The sequence below is a fragment of the Eumetopias jubatus genome, unplaced genomic scaffold (genome assembly GCF_037043125.1).
Source record: "Eumetopias jubatus isolate StellerSeaLion01/CBP00866 unplaced genomic scaffold, mEumJub1_p1.0 scaffold_17, whole genome shotgun sequence".
Taxonomy (NCBI): Eukaryota; Metazoa; Chordata; class Mammalia; order Carnivora; family Otariidae; genus Eumetopias; species Eumetopias jubatus.
This window is the reverse complement of record NW_028274823.1, coordinates 963,831-983,117: the sequence shown is the minus strand read 5'-3', so window position 1 is coordinate 983,117 and position 19,287 is coordinate 963,831. Positions and strand designations below refer to the sequence as shown.

The 19,287-nt window shown below is 48.3% G+C and overlaps 1 protein-coding gene across 1 annotated transcript in view; it reads right to left on the bottom strand.

Moving 5' to 3' along the window:
* Positions 1-19,287, bottom strand: part of CFAP46 (cilia and flagella associated protein 46) — a 100,379-nt gene that overhangs the window by 41,352 nt on the left and 39,740 nt on the right. The window contains exons 23-30 of the mRNA XM_088019923.1: positions 13,563-13,694; positions 13,032-13,194; positions 7,631-7,715; positions 5,290-5,428; positions 4,757-4,940; positions 1,659-1,818; positions 1,212-1,417; positions 100-354 (exon numbers count right to left, since the gene is read on the bottom strand). Coding sequence (XP_087876049.1) covers positions 100-354; positions 1,212-1,417; positions 1,659-1,818; positions 4,757-4,940; positions 5,290-5,428; positions 7,631-7,715; positions 13,032-13,194; positions 13,563-13,694 — 1,324 coding nt within the window. The remainder of the gene's footprint in view (positions 1-99; positions 355-1,211; positions 1,418-1,658; positions 1,819-4,756; positions 4,941-5,289; positions 5,429-7,630; positions 7,716-13,031; positions 13,195-13,562; positions 13,695-19,287) is intronic.

Sequence of the window (19,287 nt, the reverse complement as noted above, 5' to 3'; positions counted from 1 at the left end):
TGTAGGTCCAGGCCCAGCCACGTGGCCCCAGTCTGTGGCCCTGGCCCTCCACTGTCGGGGGCCCAGACACAGCCCCATATTCGAAGGTGTGCACAGTACCTGCTTGAGGCCTTTGCCCTTTTCTCTGTCCTTCCCCGTGTCCTTCCCCGTGTCCTTCCCCGTGTCCTTCCCCGTGTCCTTCCCCGTGTCCTTCCACGTGTCCTTCCGTGTGTCCTTCCACGTGTCCTTCCCCGTGTCCTTCCACGCGTCCTTCCCTTTCTCCTTCTCTTTTTTAGGCAACAACAAATGTGAACTAGCTGTTGCTGCTAGAATTTTACTTTCTGAAATTGCTTTTCCTGCTGTTAATAAAGATACCTGTGAAAAATGAAATCCAGATTTGCAACATTAAGAACAGCCGTGCACACGCTCCCACACCTGCTCAAATCTGAGGGGCGGCTAGTGGTCCTGAGGCTCTGAGTGGCAACCCCATGTCCACTCGGGCCCCAGGGCCACACCAGTGAGCCCGCCCCATTCACAGGTGACTGCAGCACCCCTCAGTGGGTGGGACACTCAGCCCTCAGGACGCCGGACCAGCGGGGACACGGAGCTGACCTCCGAGGAGGGCCTGTCAGCTCCATGAAGTGAGCTCATGTCTCTAACTGAGAACACGTAGACCCTTTAGCCGTTCTCCTAAAAGAAGTGTGAAAGAATCCTTGTTTTGTGGGCGATGGGAGAGTGGGCTGGGGCATCTTGAAGACCAAGGATGCCTTCCCAATCCCTCCCATTCTTCCCACTGCCAAGAGGTGACAGCCCCACTGTCCCCCGGTACATTGCTGGGAGGGTTGGGGCGCTGCCCTCAGGAGGTCCTCGAGAACCAGAGGCTGAAAGAGCTGCCCTGGGAGGGCCCTGTAAAGAGATGATGGGGAGGAGGGATGCACAGAAGAAGGTTCTGGAAGCAGAGGGTCAGGGCTGCTGAAGGGCAGGCAGATGCAATCATGGGCTGGCTGTCCCCTCCACATGCAGAGGCTCCGGGCACCGTTGCCCGGGGGTACTTCGTGGTGGATGGGCAAGGGTGGTGGGTAGGTTTCAGAGAAGAGTGTCCCCAGCCACTGCAGCGTGGTGAGGGTCTCTTCCGTGGGCTGCACGAGCAGGAGAGGCCCGCGGGCTACAGGGAGAGGCATGGGCTCCTGCCAAGAGCTGGGGACCGAGCAGGGAGCAGCCTCACACCTCACCTGCCAGATGCGCTTGAGGTATGTGTAGGCCATGAGGCAGTAGTCCTCGTAGCCGGCCGCGCTCGGGGACACCATCAGGGCCAGCAGGGTGTAGGCGCGAGCCAGCGCCTCCAGCTGTCTCACGTTCCGAAGCTTCTCCAAGGGGACTGACCCTGAGTCCTCGGACACTACACTTTCTGGGGCTCCCTGAGTGGACAGGTGCTCCTCTGCAAGACAGGGGTGTCCAAGCCATGAGCATGTCCCAACTGGGCCCTTCTAGAAGGCGTACCCGCCTTGAGAGGCCAGGCAGGCCTTAGGGATGGTGTCCCAGGGCTCCTGCCCCCCGCATCCCAGGGCTCTTCCCCCAGCGTCCGAGGGCTCCTCCCCTGGCTGCAAGTCCCCTCAGGGGTCTGAGAGGACACGTCCACCTCAGGCCCGGCTCTGAACCAGAGCAGACCCCACCCTCACCTGCCAGCTCAGGTGTGTCACTGGCAGGTGTCATCAGCAGCAGGATGTCAATCGCCCACTTCAGGTGGAATGTCACGTCTTCCATAGGAAACTGTTTGTAATACAGCCACTCGCTGAATTCCATGATGTACTCAACTTTTTGCCACTCACTCTCTGGCTTCTTTGGGATGAAACAAAAAAGGACAGAAGAGACATGTGCTTACCACTCAGCATCCCAAACACTGAAACGGAGGGTGTCTTCTGGAAGCAAGTGTGTGCACAGACCCCGCCTCCACCACGGCGGGACCCTCTAGGGGGACATCTACTGTCCACACTCCTTAGAACCTTTCCGTTGCTGATAGTTCTGTCCCAAGACCAAAGCCTGGCAGATCTCTCCGGGCCCTCCACTCCCTTTGTGGGCCTGCCTGCCCCGCCTGCCCTTCCTGGCCCCCAGGCCTCCTGAGTCAGGCCGTCTTCAGTCTGTGCCCAGCTTTGTTTCCTAAGGCACTCATTCAAATGTGTATGTGAGGCACTCTCTGGATGGTTCTGTGGTTAACCAGAGCTCCAGGGGTCAGGGAAGATGCAGCTCTGTCCAGCAGGCAGCCCCAGAGTCCAGCAGGCAGCCCCAGAGTCCAGCCCAAGGCCTGGCCCATGCACAAACTGGGTCACAAGTCACCGCACCAGGGAGTGCAGCTGCTCCCCGGCCCTCACAGAGCAGAGCCAGCCCAGCCGATGGCACCTCTACCTTCCACCCACCCGGCCCCACTCCCCCACCCCAAACACCATACTCCACACCTGACCCTTGGGCAAGTGGAGGGGAAGCTGCCATCTGTGGGGCGGGGGAAGGCAGGAAGGGGCAGGGTGGTGCTGAGGAGCAGGAGTTTGACTTTGGGTGTTGGGTTGACACATGGTAAGATGGAAGGGGGAGTGGGCAGTGGGACATGTGAGGTGAGGGTGGAAGAGGGTCCAAGCTACACACTCAGTCGTGAGGAGACTCGGGGTGGAGGTGGTGTTTAGCCCAGGAGCCTGGCTGAGATCGTCAAGGTGAGAGGATTGTGGATGGAGGCCTGAGCCCCTGCCCTCAGCCTCAGTAAGTGGGGAGGGAGGGAGGAGTGAGCGAGAGGCGGGGCGATGTGCGAGCCCAGTGAAGGAAGCCTGTTGGGCGGAGACAGGGCAGGTGGGGCCTCAGGACCCCCATGGCTGTCTCGATGGCTTTGGCTAGAGTTCTGCAGGAAAGCTGGAGAGGGCGAGAGCCGGGTTGGAGTGTTTATGACACAACCATCATCTTCCCAACAAATGGGGCTGGGAAGACAGGGCATCCACATGCTCACGCCAGCCACAGAGTGTGACTCAAAGCAGATCAAAGATTCAATGCAGGAGCTGCAGCAATGAAGCTCCTACAACAAACACAGGAGTAGATCTTCGTGACCTTGGACTACGGGACAGCTTCCTGGATATCGTCCCGTTAGCATAAGCAACAAAAGAATAAATTGGATTTCATCAAAACTATAAACTTTTGTGCTACAAATGACATCATCAAGAAAGTGGAAAAGTGGCTGAAAAAACAACACAGAGAGAAAAAATTTACAAGTCTTGTATCTGATAAGGGGTCGTGCCCAGGATGCACGAGGAAGTCCTACAGCTCAACAATAAAAAGACAAACAACCAAATTAAAAATTGGGCAAAGCATCTGAATAGACATTTTTCCAAAAAAGATGGACACGTGGCCAATACATGCATGAAAATACATGCATTAGTCACCCAGGAAACACGATGAGATAGCACCGCCACGCGCCAGGACGAAAGAACCAGGCGGCCAGGTGATAGTGTCACCCAGGCATGGAGAGACTGGAGCCCTCTCCACCGCGGCTGGTGGGAACAAGCTCCTGGAAGGTTAGGTGGAGATCCACAGGGCCCCGCAGTTACACTGTTTGGGCTGTGCCCAAGAGAAATGTGACCACGTGTCCACACAGCGCTATTCGCAACAGTTAAACATGGAAAGAACACAAACACCCGTCCGATGGAAGACTCTCAGCCCTGAGCGTGAAGGAAGCTCAGACACAGCCTATCACATGAGGCCTGGACACATTATGCCAAGTGGAAGAAGCCAGTCACAACGGACACACCTTGTGCGACTGCACTTCCGTGAAATGTCCAGACAGAAAAACACTCATGGACAGAAAGTGGACTGGCGGTTCCCTGGGGCTGGCGGTGGGGAGAGCAGTGAGTACAGACGGACCGGGTTTCTGGATTGTGGTGGAATATTCTAAAGTTGACCACAGTGATGGCTGTGTAACCCTGTGTATTTACTAAAAATGTTTTGTACCCCCGAGAAACAGTAAGCAAGGGAGGAAGGGACTTGGGGTCGGGGGGACAGAAAGCCTTTGCAAGGAGCCTGGTGCCTTTCTCTGGAGTGCCGGGGTCCATGCTGCCTGGTCCCAGTGAACCTGGCGGGGACCTTCGTCTTCCACTGACCACTCAGCGTTGCCCACACAGAGCAGCGTCCTGACCCGTCCCCAGTTAACTCCTTCCCGAGAGACACGCCACCCCTGGGACCCTGGCTCAGTTGAGAAACCTCACGGCAGGATTTGCTCCGTGAGAGACGTTCTGTGTAACAGATATTTGGTGCCGGTGCGCCTGACAGGGCTTCCTTGTCCTTCCGCAATTCCCACCTGCCGCCACATCAGGCACCTCCCCTCGCCCGAATCTGCCCCCACGTCACTCACAATCTGTCTTGGTTCTGGTTGGGGTGGGGAGTCTCAGAAGGCTGCAGAGCCCTGCTCCGTCCGCAGCCCCGTCCAGCCTCGGGCGTCCCCCCCTTGGGTGGGCTCCACCCACTCCCCCCACAGTATCTCCCCTGCAGCAACACGGCACCCCACCCACACGAGGACCTCATCCCTCCACGCTGGGAAGGGGCGACAGAAGATAGGCCTCTGTCTACTGCCCTTGACTCATCAGAAAGGCATATCCCCTCCCATGGCTCCTCCGCTGGTCGAGGTCTTCCTTGGGGTGCCTCCCACGCAGCTGCCCAGGGGCTCAGCCTCCCTCCACGGGGCCACATCTATAGCCGAGTTGAGTCACAGCCTGAGTCACAAGCACCCAAAGCTCCTCAGTCGGACCTGCAAGGCTTGGATGGCGTTGTGGTAGCAGACCAGCTCTCCGTAGACACTCTTCGAGTTCAAGGCCAGACGGTGCCACATGTGTGCCAAATAATCTTCGCTTTCGTCTTTGAATTTCTGTATTTCCATTGTGAAATTCTGGTCAAGTTTGGCCTTCACAATGACCATATGTTTAAAAATCAAGCTAGAAAGAAGCAAAAGAGAGCAATTAATGCTTGAATGATAAACAAATACAGATAATGCTCCTAAAACTAAGGAATTTTTGTCCATTTTCCTACTCACAAAGACAAAACAGAATGGAACCTCAGTTCCTTGGCATTTGCGTGTGTTGTGTTTTAAATCCCCACCCTTCTTGTGTTGAATTCCCAGTGGGGAAATAAAGTCATCCGTGGAAATGGGAACGTGGTGGTGGGCACCAGTGGGGCAAGCAGGGGAGGGCGGCTCTCTGGGAGCGGTGCAGACAGGTGAGGGGTCCTGGGTGTTCTGGGGTGGTCCCTGGGAGGGCGGGGCTCCTGGAGGGGAGGAGCACTCACAGGCGGTGCGCCGTCCGTGGCAGCACCTGCACAGCCTCGTCCAGCACCTTGAGGCCACCCTCCCAGTCACCATGGTCAGCGTGGCAGTGGAAGAGCAGGCCGTAGAGCGCGGCACGGAGTGTCAGGTCATCCTCAGCACCTGCAGTGGGACAGGTGCTCGGCAGTCTGAGAGGGGCCTCTGTGGACAGCAAGGCTGGGGTGCCCGGGGAACTCTCTCAGCACCACCCCCGAGGCTGTGGACGTTCCAAAGGGCAAGTGCACTGCGTCTGTCCTGTGCATCAGCAACCGTGTCGGCCCGACAACCACCCTCCGGCCAACACGCCGCCTGTCTGTGGGGAGCAGGGCCGTATGACATCAGTCCTTGAGGCCCGGTCACTCAGAAGAGGCTTATCAGGGGCTCACTGTCCCTGCAGCCACCCCACTGAGCTTTCTCCACCACGTGCTTCCAGAGCACCTCCCGCCCCCCACTTAAGCTTGCTCAAACTCTGCGACCTCCAAGCCCTTTCTGTTAGTCTTCTGTAACTCTAAAAATAGACACTGTGAGCACGAGGGAAGAAGAATCCGTTCCTGGCAGCCTTAGCCAGCACCGTTAGGAGTGGAAGCACCCTGCGGAGGGACAGAGACCAAGCCATCTTGTTGACTTGCCACCAAACACACCACAGCACTGCCGAGCTTCAGTGCCCCATTGTCCCACGTGAGCAGAGGCCCCGCCGTGGGCACAAGACACTCAGAGGGCTCTATTTTATATCATTGACCATGTAGCTTTCTTTCCCTGTTTTGAATTGTTGGAGCAGATGAAGAGCATGCCTGGGGATCCTGCTACCCACATGCCACATTGCATGGGACCTGTGGGCCCCCTGTGGCCTCTCCGCAGCCAGTGCGTGGGGTCTCAGTATACGGGTGTCCCTGCTATCCACGCCCAGGAGCAGGTAGATTCAGGCACATGACCGGACAAGCTGGTCAGCCTCTGAGACTGGGGTAGCAAGGGCTGCTGATGTCTGTCATTTCAGTCCTGACTAGCTCAGGGGTCCTGCCTTTCCTCTGCCTCTCCCTGATCCATGCCAAGGAGCAGCATCCTCCCCGATCCACAGTCATGCTCATGTCTTTGAACAGTGACTGCTTTTCCAGTCCACCCATGGAGGCCTGTGGCAGAGACCCTGCCAGCCGTCGCCTGTGGGCACTGGGACCCCTCCTCCTCCACATCCCCCTGCAGGTCCTGCCAGGTGGGGCCTCGGGTTGCAGGGAGGCCTGCGAGTCCCCACCAGGGAGACCAGTGCCGTGTGGAGCCAAGCCTCTCAACTCTCGGGCTACTTTTTTACTGCAGCACGGCATAGCCCATCCTGACTTAATATGACTACGTCTCACAGAAGTTATTCATTTAGCTCCCAAATTTGGTGAAAATATTTTCCCAGTGTTTACTTTTTAATTTTCTATATTTCTCATTATTCTCATTATTTAAATTTTTGTACATTTGAAGATGTGAGTCTTTGCTCACTTTAAAGTTTAAGAAGTAATCTTCCCACAAAACACTTGCTATGCTCAATTCTACTTTCTGATTTTTCCCCTACACGCTTTGAATTTTTACTGCTACTCAACTGCTTACCCTATTTGACGTTTGGTGCTTATTTTGGGGCATGGAGTTCAGCGTGCACTCAACCTGCACGGTCTCACAGTCGTGCTGTATTCTAGCAGGCAGACAAGCTCTGCACCGGGCGCCAGTTTCTGCCATCTATGGGAACTGTTGGGGTTTAGTACTCAACTTAATATTTAATTACACATGGTCGTATTTTTTTGTTCATTATTTTAAATCAAGTTTATCTCTCCAAACAGACCTGAAGTTCTCAGGGAGGGGAGACTGTTGTCCTAAAATCCCCAGCATTTACACTCCCCAACAGACACTGCGTCTCTTATGGTAACAGGGATGATTATCTTTTTAGCAGAATTAAACATGAATTCTTAAATATAGTTTTACTGTTCTAAGTTCAGTTTGTGTTTTGTTTTTGTTTTGCAAGTCTACATCTCCACATTTTTTTAAGGAAGTGGAACAGTATGATCTATCTGCCAGAGTAACCCAGAGGCTGGGTTTCACGGCAGCCCCTAGGCTGAGAGTACCTGCCCTGACCCAGGGGGCCCTGGACAGTGGGCCTCTAGGCTTTGGTGTCCTTGTGCACACAATGCGGATTCCACGAAGCTGTTGCTCATCACACCCCAAGCACCGAGCATTCACTCTCTGTGGTCACTGTCCTGATTAAGCGGCTCCATACGAGGCGGCAGGAACTCTCAGCACTCAACACTTCCCTTTCCTTGTGCTGGTGGCCGCGTCTGTCTTGTGTCTACAAACCTGGGAGAAAATGACCTTCTGTCATCCCTCCACTGTGGAAGTCCGCCGTAGGCCACTGGTGCAGAAGCAGCACTTTCCCTTTTCCCTGAAGTAAAAACAAAGAAACAATACATATATATGAAAGTTGCAATTTATTCTTTCACCATTTTGATGTTTATTTGGCTCCATATCTAATTACAGAAATTGCAACTAAATTTCTGAAATACTAAGTCATAAAACATGAAGTCACATTTCACCCATAAGAGAAAGCTCCCCAGTGCACATAAGACCACACACAGAGAGACCACCTCCAACATAGCCTGCAGCTTTTTAATGACAGAAAGCATCCAAATCCATTTTAGAGCTTGAAATCAATGGGACCAAAAGCACATTAGAAAAACTTATAAGAGGCATGCCTGGGTGGCTCAATCAGTTAAGCATCTGACTGTTGGATTTCAGCTCAGGTCATGATCTCAGGGTCCTAGGATGCCCCACATCAGGCTCCATGCTCAGCAGGGAGTTTTCTTGGTATTCTCTCTCTCTCTCTCTCTCTGCCCCTCCCCCTGCTTGTGCATGCTCTAAATAAATAAATAGATAACTTGTAAGATACAGCAAACACAGTGCTCAGAGGGAAGTTTATAGCTGCAAATGCCTACATGGAAAAAGAAGAAAGATCTCAAATCAAGAACCTAACTTTATACCTTAAGGAACTAGAAAAAGAACAGACTAGATCCAAAGCCAGCAGAAGGCAGATAAAGATTAGAGCACACATAAACAAAACAGAGATTGGAAAAATAACAGAGAAAATCAATGAAAAGATCAAGAAAATTGACCAAACTTTAGCAAGACTAACAAAGAGAAAAAAAGAAAAAAGACACTAAAATCAGAAGTGGCAGTGGGAACATTACCACCAACCCTGGCGAGATAAAAAGGATTCTAGGAGAACCCTGAGGGCTAGTGTGCACCAAAAATTAGAAGACCAGGAGAAATGGGCCAAAATCTTGAAACATACACATTGCCTAAGCTGACTCAACAAGAAATGGAAAATCTCAACAAACGTCAAGTAGAGACTGAATCAATAATCACAAACCGTCCAATAAAGAAAAGTCCTGGACCCAGTGGCTCATGGGTGGATTCTACCAAATGTCTAAACAATTGGCACTAATCCTTCTCAACTCTTCAAAACACTAAAGGGAAAGAAATACTTCCACGCTTATTCTGACACCAGCATTACCTTGATAGCAAATCCAGACAAACACATCACAAGAAAAATCACAGACCAATATCCTTTATGAATAGAGATGAGGCAAAAATCCTCAACAAAATTTAGCAAATAAAATCCAACAGTACAGTAAAAATATTATTCACCATGACCACGCGGGGTTCAACCCAGAAATACAAGAGTGGTTCATCACATTAATAAAATGAAGGAGAAAAACTACATGATTATCTCAACTGATGGAGAAAGGTATTTGACAAAATCCAAAACTTTTCATCATAAAATCTCAAAAAACTAGGAATAATGGGAACATTTCTCAACACACAAAGGGTATTTATCAAAAATCCACAGCTGACATTGTGCTCAGTGATGAGCAACTGAAGCTCCCTCCTCAGATCAGGAACAAGATGAGGGTGCCTGATTTCACTGCTGCTGTTCAAGATTCTCCTGGAAATTCCAGCCAGATTTATAGACAAGAAAAAGAATAAAAGGTATCCCAATTAGAAAAAAGAGGTAAAACTCTCTCCATTCACAGATGACATGATCCTATATATAGAAAATCCCAAAGAATCCCCAAGAAAATCATTAGAGCTAATAAAGCAATTTAGCAAAGCTGCAGGACATGATACAACAGTCAGTTGTTTTTCTGTGTATCAGCAATGAACAATCTGGAAAGGAAACCGGGAAAGTGCTGGGGACTTACTTGTGTCCCCCCACCACCACCACCAAATTCATATGTAGGAGCCCTCGTCCCCAGCACGCTGCTATTTAGGGGGTAATTAGGATTAGATGAGGCCATGAGGGGAGGGTCCCCACAAGACAAGACAGCAGAGATCTTGCTCTGTCCCCATACTGCCCCCAGAGGAGGGCAGAGCAAGAAGGCAGATGGATGCAAGACCCAAGAGGGCCTTCATCAGAACCTGACCACACTAGTTCCCTGGTCTTGGACATCCAGACTCCAGAAGAACATGAAACAAATTTCTGTTGCTAAGCCACCCAGTCACCCAGCATTTTGTTATGGCAGCGAAAGCTAAGACAGAAAGCAATTTCATTTATACTAGCACCTAAAAGAATTAAATACATCCAAAGAGGTGAAAGACATATCTGCTGAAAACTATGAAAACATTCTTGAAAGAAATTAAGGAAGACCTATACGAATGGAAAAACATCCATGTTCGTGGATAGAAAGTCTTAAAAATGTTAAACTGTACATACCACCCAAAGTGATCTACAGATTCAACACAACCCCTCTCGAAATTCCAACACCCTTTTTGGAAGAAATGGAAAAGCCAATCCTCAAATTCATGTGGAATTGTAAGGAGACCCCAAGTAGCCAAAACAATCTCAGAAAAGATTAATAAAGTTGGAAGACTCATAGTTCCTGACTTCAAAATTTGCGATGGTAATCAAATCAGTGTGGTTCTGGCATCAAGACAGACATACGGACCAATGGAATAGAAGAGAGAGCTCAGAAAAAAACTCTCACATATATGGTGAAATGATTTTTGACAAGGATGCCAAGATCATTCCATGGGAAAAGAACAGTCTTTTCAACAACTGGTGCTGGGGAAACTGGATTTTCACATGCAATGAAATAAAATTGTCCCCCTGCTTTACAGTATATACCAATATTAACTCAAAGTGGGGGGGGGACCCTAAACATAAGAGCTAAAGCTATAAAACCCTTAGAAGAAAACACTGGAAAAATCCTTCCTGACATTGGATTTGGCAATGAGTCCATGGATGTGACACCAAAACTTAGGCGGAAAGAAAAAAATGATTGAATTTCATCAAAATTAAGAACGTTTATGCATCAAGGGATACCACCTAGGGAGTGAAAAGGGAGGCAAACAAATGTAGAAAAAAGTCTGCAAATCTTATGTCTGATAATGATTAATATCCAGAATATACAGAGAATTCTCACAATTCAACAACAAAAAACAAACCAGTTCAAAAATGGGCAAGGATCTTGAACAGATGTTTCCCAAAGAAAATATGCAGATAGCTAATAAGCACATGAAAAGATGCTCAATATCATTAGTCATCAGGGAAATGCAAATCAAAACCACAATGAGGTATAGGGGCGCCTGGGTGGCTCAGTCAGTTAAGCATCTGACTTTGGCTCAGGTCGTGATCCCAGGGTCCTGGGATTGAGCCCCACAGTGGGCTCCCTGCTCAGCGGAGAGTCTGCTTCTCCTCCCTCTCCCTCTGACCCTCTCCTCACTTGTGTGCTTGCTCTCTCTCTCTCAAATAAATAAATAAAATCTTAAAAAAAAAAAAAACCCACCACAATGAGGTACCACTTTACACCTACTGGGATGAGTATAATTTTTTTTTTAATGGGAAATAACAAGAGTTGACAAGGATGTGCTGGTGGGAGTGTACAATGGTGCAGTTGCTGCGGAAAATAGTTTTGCATTTCTTCCAAAGATTAAACACAGAACTACCATATAACCCAGCAATTCCACTCCTAGGTATATGCCCAAAAGAACCGACATCAGGGACATAGAGATACTTGTACACCCAAGTTCATAGCAGCACTATTCACAACAGTGAAAATGTTGAAACAATCATGTCCATCAACAGATGAATGGATAAACAAAGTATGGTCCATCCACACAGTGGGATATTATTCAGTCATAAAAAGAAAGGAAATATTGACACCTACTACAACATGGATGAACCTTGAGGACACTGTGCTGAGTGAAATAAGCCAGACACAGAAGGACAAATCCTGTATGATTTCACTTATATGAGGAACCTAGAGCCGTGTCCCATTCGTAGAGACAGAAAGCAGAGCTGTTGTCTAATGGGGACAGGGTTTTTGTTGGGGATGATGAAAAAGTTTCAGGTATAGATACTGGTGATGGTCATACAGCATTGTAAATATAATTAAGGTCACTGAATTGTATACTTTCAAATGGTTAAAATGGTAAATATTAAATTATGTATATTTTACCACAGTTTTAAAAAGCAAATTGGCAAAAACTGAACTTTAGGTTAAGTTTCATAAATGTCTAGACCTGGGCTTGGCAAACTTTTTCTGTAAAGTGCCAGATAGTAAGTACTTGTGGCTTTGCGGGTCACATGGTCTTGTCACAATTACTCCATTCTGCTGTTGTAGCCAAGCCACAGACAAGATGTAAATGCACAGGCATGGCTCTGTCCCAATAAAACTTTATTGACAAAAACAGGAGAGAGACAGGCTAGATTTGGCTCATGGGTGGTGGTTTGCCTACCCCTGGCTTAGACTATCAGAGGTCATAAATACCTTAGTAAGAAATCGAAAGCATCAACCAATTTCTGATATGAGGCTATGATTTTCAATTTTCTTCTTGCTGTCTCTTGAACAGCAGTGTCCTGGGCCAGGGACAGCCTTGGGAAGGCCCAGCTCTGGAATCAGCATAGAGGGTGGCTCCCCCATCTCGTCCTATCCCTGCCAAACCTCCCATAGCTTATCTGGATGCTGGCCTCTGGGGCTCTGCTGGACATGTGGGCTGGACTGAGGGCTCAAGAAACTCCGTTCGTGGGCTCTGTCCTAGACGGTCTGACCACAGACCTCTGTCTGCCAAAGCCTATGACCTGGAGGCCTTCCCTTCAGAAGGGCCCTGCTGAAAACCGCAGGTTTATAGGTATGAGTGTGGCCTTCCCTGGCAGATAGGAAAGGTGCTGGAAGCTCTGTGGGCAGCCGAGTCCTGGGGCTGGAAATCTCCAGGATGTGCACAGGACACATGTGGTCAGCAGGCAGGTGGGGCAGCCCTCACTGACCTCCACACACCCTCTCAAGCTGAGTCTGGGCCCAGCTCTGCCGGCCTTGGGGCCAGGTGGACAGAGGGAGCTAGCCAGAGACAGTGCCTCTACCAAGACCACACATGCTGGTGATGGGGTGGGTGTGGGGTGGAGTCAGGCCAGGACTTTGGCTCTGCTGTGGTTTTCCTCATCTGTCTGAGTCTACTGTTCCGTTCCCACCTCCTCCGTCCTTTCCTCTGTCCTGCTGGAGCTTTCTAGGTATGGGTCAGCGTTCTCTAGGAGAGGAGGGACGGAGAGGCGGGATTTTGGAGATGTCACTGTCCTGCAGGCCCCCCACTCTGTTGGCCTTCATGTTCCTGGTTTCAACTGCTCCATGGGGTCTGTCTTTCCTTTTGGGATCTTGCCCACCCTTTCTGGAAGCAGCCTGCCCCACTGTGGCCCCACACAGCACACCTGCTTTTTCGTTTCTGTCTCATTGATGATGCTGATGATCCTCTGTATGACGTTCTTGTTTTTCTTCCTGTTGGCTGCAGAGGACAGGAACGGAAGCCAGGTGTTCCAGTAGTGCCTCACGGCCAGCATCACCAGGGCGCTGCTCCTCGCAATGCCCCCAAACCTGAAAGGGAATTCCTGACCTGGAGAGGTGTAGACATGGACGGACAACACAGCAGCAACATGTGAGGCTTCTGGATTTACAGGGTAGGAAGTGAGGCTGGGTGCCACAGAATACCCCACGACGTGTGTGCTCCCTCCCTCTGATGGCCACGTGGCCTGTGGTGACCCGCTCATGCCCAAGGGGGTGGGGTGGGGGGTCACCACAAAGGGTGAGATAGCTCTGGCCATGGGGTCACCCAGGGAGAGCCAGCCTTAGTGACAGTCCCCACTGAGCATGGTGTCCTTCATTTCATGGTCCAGCAGTTGCCATTTATCCCATGCACAGTATGCACCCCAAACCCCCTGACCACTCAGCACAGCACGGCGTACTTGGCACTCTCTACGAAGGCCTTGGCGGCCACCGGGCGCAGCTGCTTTCTCCCCTTCAGGTTCTCCATGATGCTCCTGCCCTGGATGCAGGCTGTGGTGCTCAGCATCTCCGCCACCAGTTCAGTCTCGACCCTGGGGACAGAGAAGTGCCTCACATGCAGGAGGGCTCTTCAGGGGAGACAGGTGCTATGCAGAAAGGTGAACGAGCCCTGGGGGCATCCACAGTAACCTCACGAAAGGCCCCAAACCACAACTGACTGGCTGAATCCAGTCAACTCACAGGACCATGACGCAGAGTCATGGACTGGTGTTTTAAATGACTCATTTCTAAAGTGTTTTTGTCGTGCAGCAGCAACGGGTGAGCACCACAAGGCCCTCTGCCCTGCCCCCCACACAGGATGGCTGAGCACCACCAGGAACAATGGAACTCCACTCCCTGTGCCCCAGTGAGTGTGGTCTCAGAGGGCCTCCACTGTGTGCCGAGAGCCCAGTCCTATACGTTTCCGACTCAAAGCAATGTCAAGAAGGCCGTGAGGTCCGTTCTCCCTCAGTGCTTACTATCCTAGCCACACCGTGGCTTGTGCGCATATAACACCATGTACACTAAGATGTCACCCCCTGCCCAGCGCTGGAGGGGAGCAAATCCCCGAAACTCCACTCAGGGGGCACTGGACTTATTCTAGGAGAAATATACTGGTTCCTGGGCAGACTCCCTCCATGGGCCACCTGAGTCTTTATTTTTGAAGTGTGTCTTGAAAATAGCTTCTAGTTGGGTCTTACTTATTGTATCCAGTGGGATAAACCCTGCATATTTAACTGGAGTGCTGGTCCATTTACATTTAGTAGATTCATGGACGTGGCTGGGGTTGAATCTTCCATTATGCTTTGCTTTCCTTTCATCCCATATGTTGTTTCTTTCCTCCCCATTTTTGGGTTAATTGAATATTTTTTAGCATTCCATTTTGTCTCCACTATTGGATTTTTAGTTATACTTTTTTGTTTTATTATGTTTTAGGACTTGCTCTAGAGATTACAACATACACCCTTAACTAGTCACAGTCTAGCTTGGATTAATGTTCTATCATTTCACAGGTGATGTCAGAACTCTGAACAGTATACTCCTGTGTACCTCATTCCTATCATTTGTGTTATCATGGTCATGCATTTTACTTCTACATTTATTAATAATCCCACAATTCAATGTACTTTGGTTTTAAACAGGCAAATGTCTTTTAAAGAACTGAAGAACTGAGGGTGAAAGCCTTTTATATTTACTTACACATTCACCACTTTGGGTACTCTCCATGGCTTCTTGGACCAGCTTTCCACCTGCTATCATCTTCCTTTAGCCTGAAGAATTTCTTTTGGCATCTCTTCTAGGAATGGATTATCTTACCTTTAGTTTATCTTAAAACGTCTTGATTTTGCCTTCATTTTCTGAAGGCTATTCTTGGACATGGAATTCTAGATTGACAGGCTTTTCTTTTTTATCACTTAAAGTGTTAGGCAGTCTGCATTGTTTCTGCTAAGAAGTCTGCAGTTTTAACCTTGCTTTCCTATATGTAATGCATCTATTTGCCTTCTGACTTCTCTCTAATGATTTCTCATTACCTTTGGTCTGCAGCCATCTGGCTACAGTGAAAATAGGTGTGGTTTTCTTTGTGTTTATCCTGCCTGGAGTCATTGAAAGTCTTGGATCTCTGGGTTGATGTTTTTAACTGAATTCGAAAAAATGTAAACTAGTCTATCTTCAAATATGTGTATTTCTGCCTCCCTCTCTTGCCTCTGTCCTGAGACTCCCTTTACACGTGTGTTAGGCCACTTGATTATGCCCCACATGTTGCCAAAGTTCTGTTCATTTTGCTTTTCTGTCTTCCCTGTGCTTTGGTTTCAGTACTCTGTTGACCTGCATTCAGAGTTACTTATCACATTTTCAGTGTTCAGACATTAAGCTCTCCCAGTAATATTTCCAGATACTGAATTTGTCAGTTCTAGAATTTCCAATTAGTTCTTTCTTACAGTTTTCATTTCTTTGTTGAAATTCCCCACTTGTATACTAGTTTTTCCACTAAAAATATATTCTTGTATTTATAATGGTTTTTTTAATTTAAATTTTAAATTTGTTGTCTGCTAATTCCAAAATTTGTGTCATATATGGGTCCGTTGACAGTTTCTCTGAAGTAAAAATAAATAAATCTTTAAAAAAATAGAATAGAAATTTATTTTTACTTCAGAGAGAGAGAAAGTGTGAGCAGGAACAGGGGAGAGGGGAGAGAAAGACAGACAAGCAGACTCCCCACTCAGTGGGGAGCCCGACGTAGGGCTCAATCCCGGCACCCTGGGATCACAACCCGAGCCGAAAGCAGATGCCTAACCCACTGAGCCACGCAGGCGTCCAACTGTTTCTATTCTATTGACTGTGTTATCTCCTGGTATGGGAGAACATTTTCTTGTTTTTTCATGTGTCTAGTAATTTTTTATCTTACGCTGGACACTGTAAGGACGATATTGTTGAAAGTATACTGTTGGGAGTGTGGATGATGTTGCCTTCCTTTAAAAGAAAGTTGGGTGGGGCGCCTGGGTGGCTCAGTCATTAAGCGTCTGCCTTCAGCTCAGGTCATGATCCCGGGGTCCTGGGATCGAGCCCCACATCGGGCTCCCTGCCAGGCGGGAAGCCTGTTTCTCCCTCTCTCACTCCCCGTGCTTGTGTTCCATCTCTTGCTGTCTCTCTCTCTCTGTCAAATAAATAAAATCTTAATAAATAAAAGAAGGTTGGGTTTTGTTCTGACAGGCAGTTAATTTACTGGTGGCTCAGCTTATCTTATCAAGATTGGAATGAGACTTTTTAGGGCAAGTCTACGATAGCCCTTATAGCCCTATTCCTAAGGTGTGATCTTTTTGAATGCCTGGCAAGTTCAGTGAAGCCTCCCTGACTCTTGTTGGTCAATTCCACCATCTCTTTTTAGCTCAGAGACCACACTTCAGTGCCTGTGAGCACACATGCTCTGTCCAGTAACCTCCTCTCTCACATCATATCCTGTAAATGTCAGCTGCCTCAGCAGCCCCCGGCATGGATCCCTGTTTTACCCCAGTATGTTTTCTGTCTGGGCTCCACTCCCCAGCGCTGGTATTTGAACAGTCCTCCAACCCCACCTGGAAGAAAGTAAGGGTGAATGTGGAGCCAGCCCACTTTTGATGTTCCCTTCTTGCAAAAATTTCTGCTTTGGACCATCTGTGGTCCAATGCCTGAAAATGATTATTTCATGTATTTTGTTGAGCTTTCCAGTTTTTTTCTTTTTCGTAGAACAAGAGTATATTATCTGTTACTGTATCATGGCCAGAAATGTAGAAAAGGGACTTTCAAATTTATATGAAGACCCAACACTGATGATTATGTTAAATAAAAATGTTGAACCAAGTACAAATGTCCCAAATATTCGTAGACTACTTCTTTTTAACCTATTTTGTGTCTATTTTAGGGATCCACATGAAATTTCTTATTAATGTATATTCCTTCACATTGATAGTGTGAATGTGAAAATTATTCTGGTACTAAACACTCAGAGGTGAAAATAGTAATTGATTAGTAACTGTATTATTTTTCACCAAGAACTAAAAATTATTTTTACTATTTAATATGAAGTGCTATTATAAAATTACTCTGTGACCAATTCCACACTAGAGTTTCTTCATATAACTTGCAAAATGGAAAAATTAGCACAAAAATTTGAAATATGTGTAATTAAAAAAAAAATCATCTGCAGTGCATGCCATGTGGCTGAGTGTGACCATGTATCCTGCTTGCCCAGGCACAGGGTCCAGTGCTCTGAGTGCCCAGCAAGATCACTACAAAGTGTGGCATCTCTTACAGAACCAAGGACCACTGCTGTGTGTCCCTCCAGCCGCCTAGCACAGAGTAGCATTCCTAGACACACTAGCACCCAGCTGTGGTTGGATGAACGGCCAGAACCCCAGTCAAAGCCAGGCTAGATGGGCAATTCCACCACATGCAGTGACAGTGGTGACCACTAGAGGACAGCGACGTTCCACAAATGTTTTCAAAAGTCAACGTGGAAATTAAATTTTTATAGTACCTGTATTTCCCTATTACTCTATGTACATACTTATATTTTTATCTTAGTATAAGATTTATCATTCTAAAATAAAACTCAATTTAAGAATCACTGATGAAGGGGCGCCTGGCTGGCTCAGTCGTTAAGTGTCTGCCTTCCGCTCAGGTCATGGTCCCGGGGTCCTGGGATCGAGCCCCGCATGGGGCTCTCTGCTCAGCAGGAAGCCTGCTTCTCCCTCTCCCACTCCCCCTGCTTGTGTTCCCTCTCTCGCTGTGTCTCTCTCTGTCAAATAAATAAAATCTTTTTAAAAAAATAAAGTCACTCTGATAAAAAAAAAAAAAAAAAAGAACCAGTGATGAAGAATGGCAAAGCCAGGGCACACATACTTCCTTACCTGCCCCGTCCTCCTGACCAGCCTTTGGCCAGCAGCGCAGGGCGTTTTAGCCCAACTACAGAAGGACTAACGCAGTGGCACTCACGTACCAACTCCTTCTGTAACAATGTCTTCGCAGTTTCTCTTTTCAAAATAACTTCTGAATTGTTATCAAAGTGGCACCTGCACATGGTAAGGAATAACTACCTCCTACCTGGCTCCCAGTGCTGTTCCCCAGAGGGAATGACTTCTAAATACCCAGCCCGGTCCTCCGTAGGCATGCGCTGGCCTCTAAAACCCTGGCATCTCACTTGATTCCCAACATACCAACTTCACACGTCCCCCGTGGAGCTCTTACAATGATCCATGGAAGCTTAAATTACTCAGACCCTCCAATTTATGAATACGGCTGATTACAGCATTATTTTAATTCCCCTATTTATCGTCTTTGTACCTTAAAATACTATACTAGCTCCAGGTCTTGAGGACCCTGAGCCGGTGACACTTGACTGCTCACCTTCTCAGGCAAGGACGTTATCACATTCCCCTCCCTTCCAGACACGCCCCTCCCCCACTAAAGCGTGTCGTTTGCACTTTTACTTTTGTATTGTCAAAACTGGTAACAGTTAGCTTTTGCTAAGTAATCACAAAGAGGTTTCCTTTGTCAAAATGTTAATCCTAAAACTAAAGTATCAGTGAACACCGTGATAACGCAAATGTTTTTCACTGAGGAGTCAAGCTGTGTATGACTTACGTGTCTTCTGGAGTTTCCAACTGGCTTTTTCTCCATTGTATTATTTTCCTTTATCACAACACCTTGGGTCGTCTGTCTTCCCTGCCCTTAACTTGCCAGGCCCTCCTCCAACCTGCTCCAGTTTAGACAGGTGGCTCTCTCAGCTAGCAGTGCAGCTGGACAACTTTTCTGGGTTGAATCTATTATTTCCAACATCCCACATATTTCTCTTTTTTTGGTTTATTCCCTTGTTTTTCTAGAGCATATCCTTCAAGGAACTTTCTAAAAACAGGTGTGTGGGACATATATATTCTAGGTCTCTGTCCATCTAAAAATGGCTTTCCACACCCATAGACTTGACTGAAAGTTTGGGTGAGTTAGAATTCTAGGCTCAAAATTATTTCCACCTAGAAAGCTCCATTTTTCCCCTGCCTTCCAGTGATGGGTTCTCAGAAGCCTGTCGCACTTCTGTCTCCTGCGACCTTGTTGGACCCTCCGTCTGTGGTGACTCGACGTGTCCCCGTGGTCTGCACGTGAGGGTCTCTT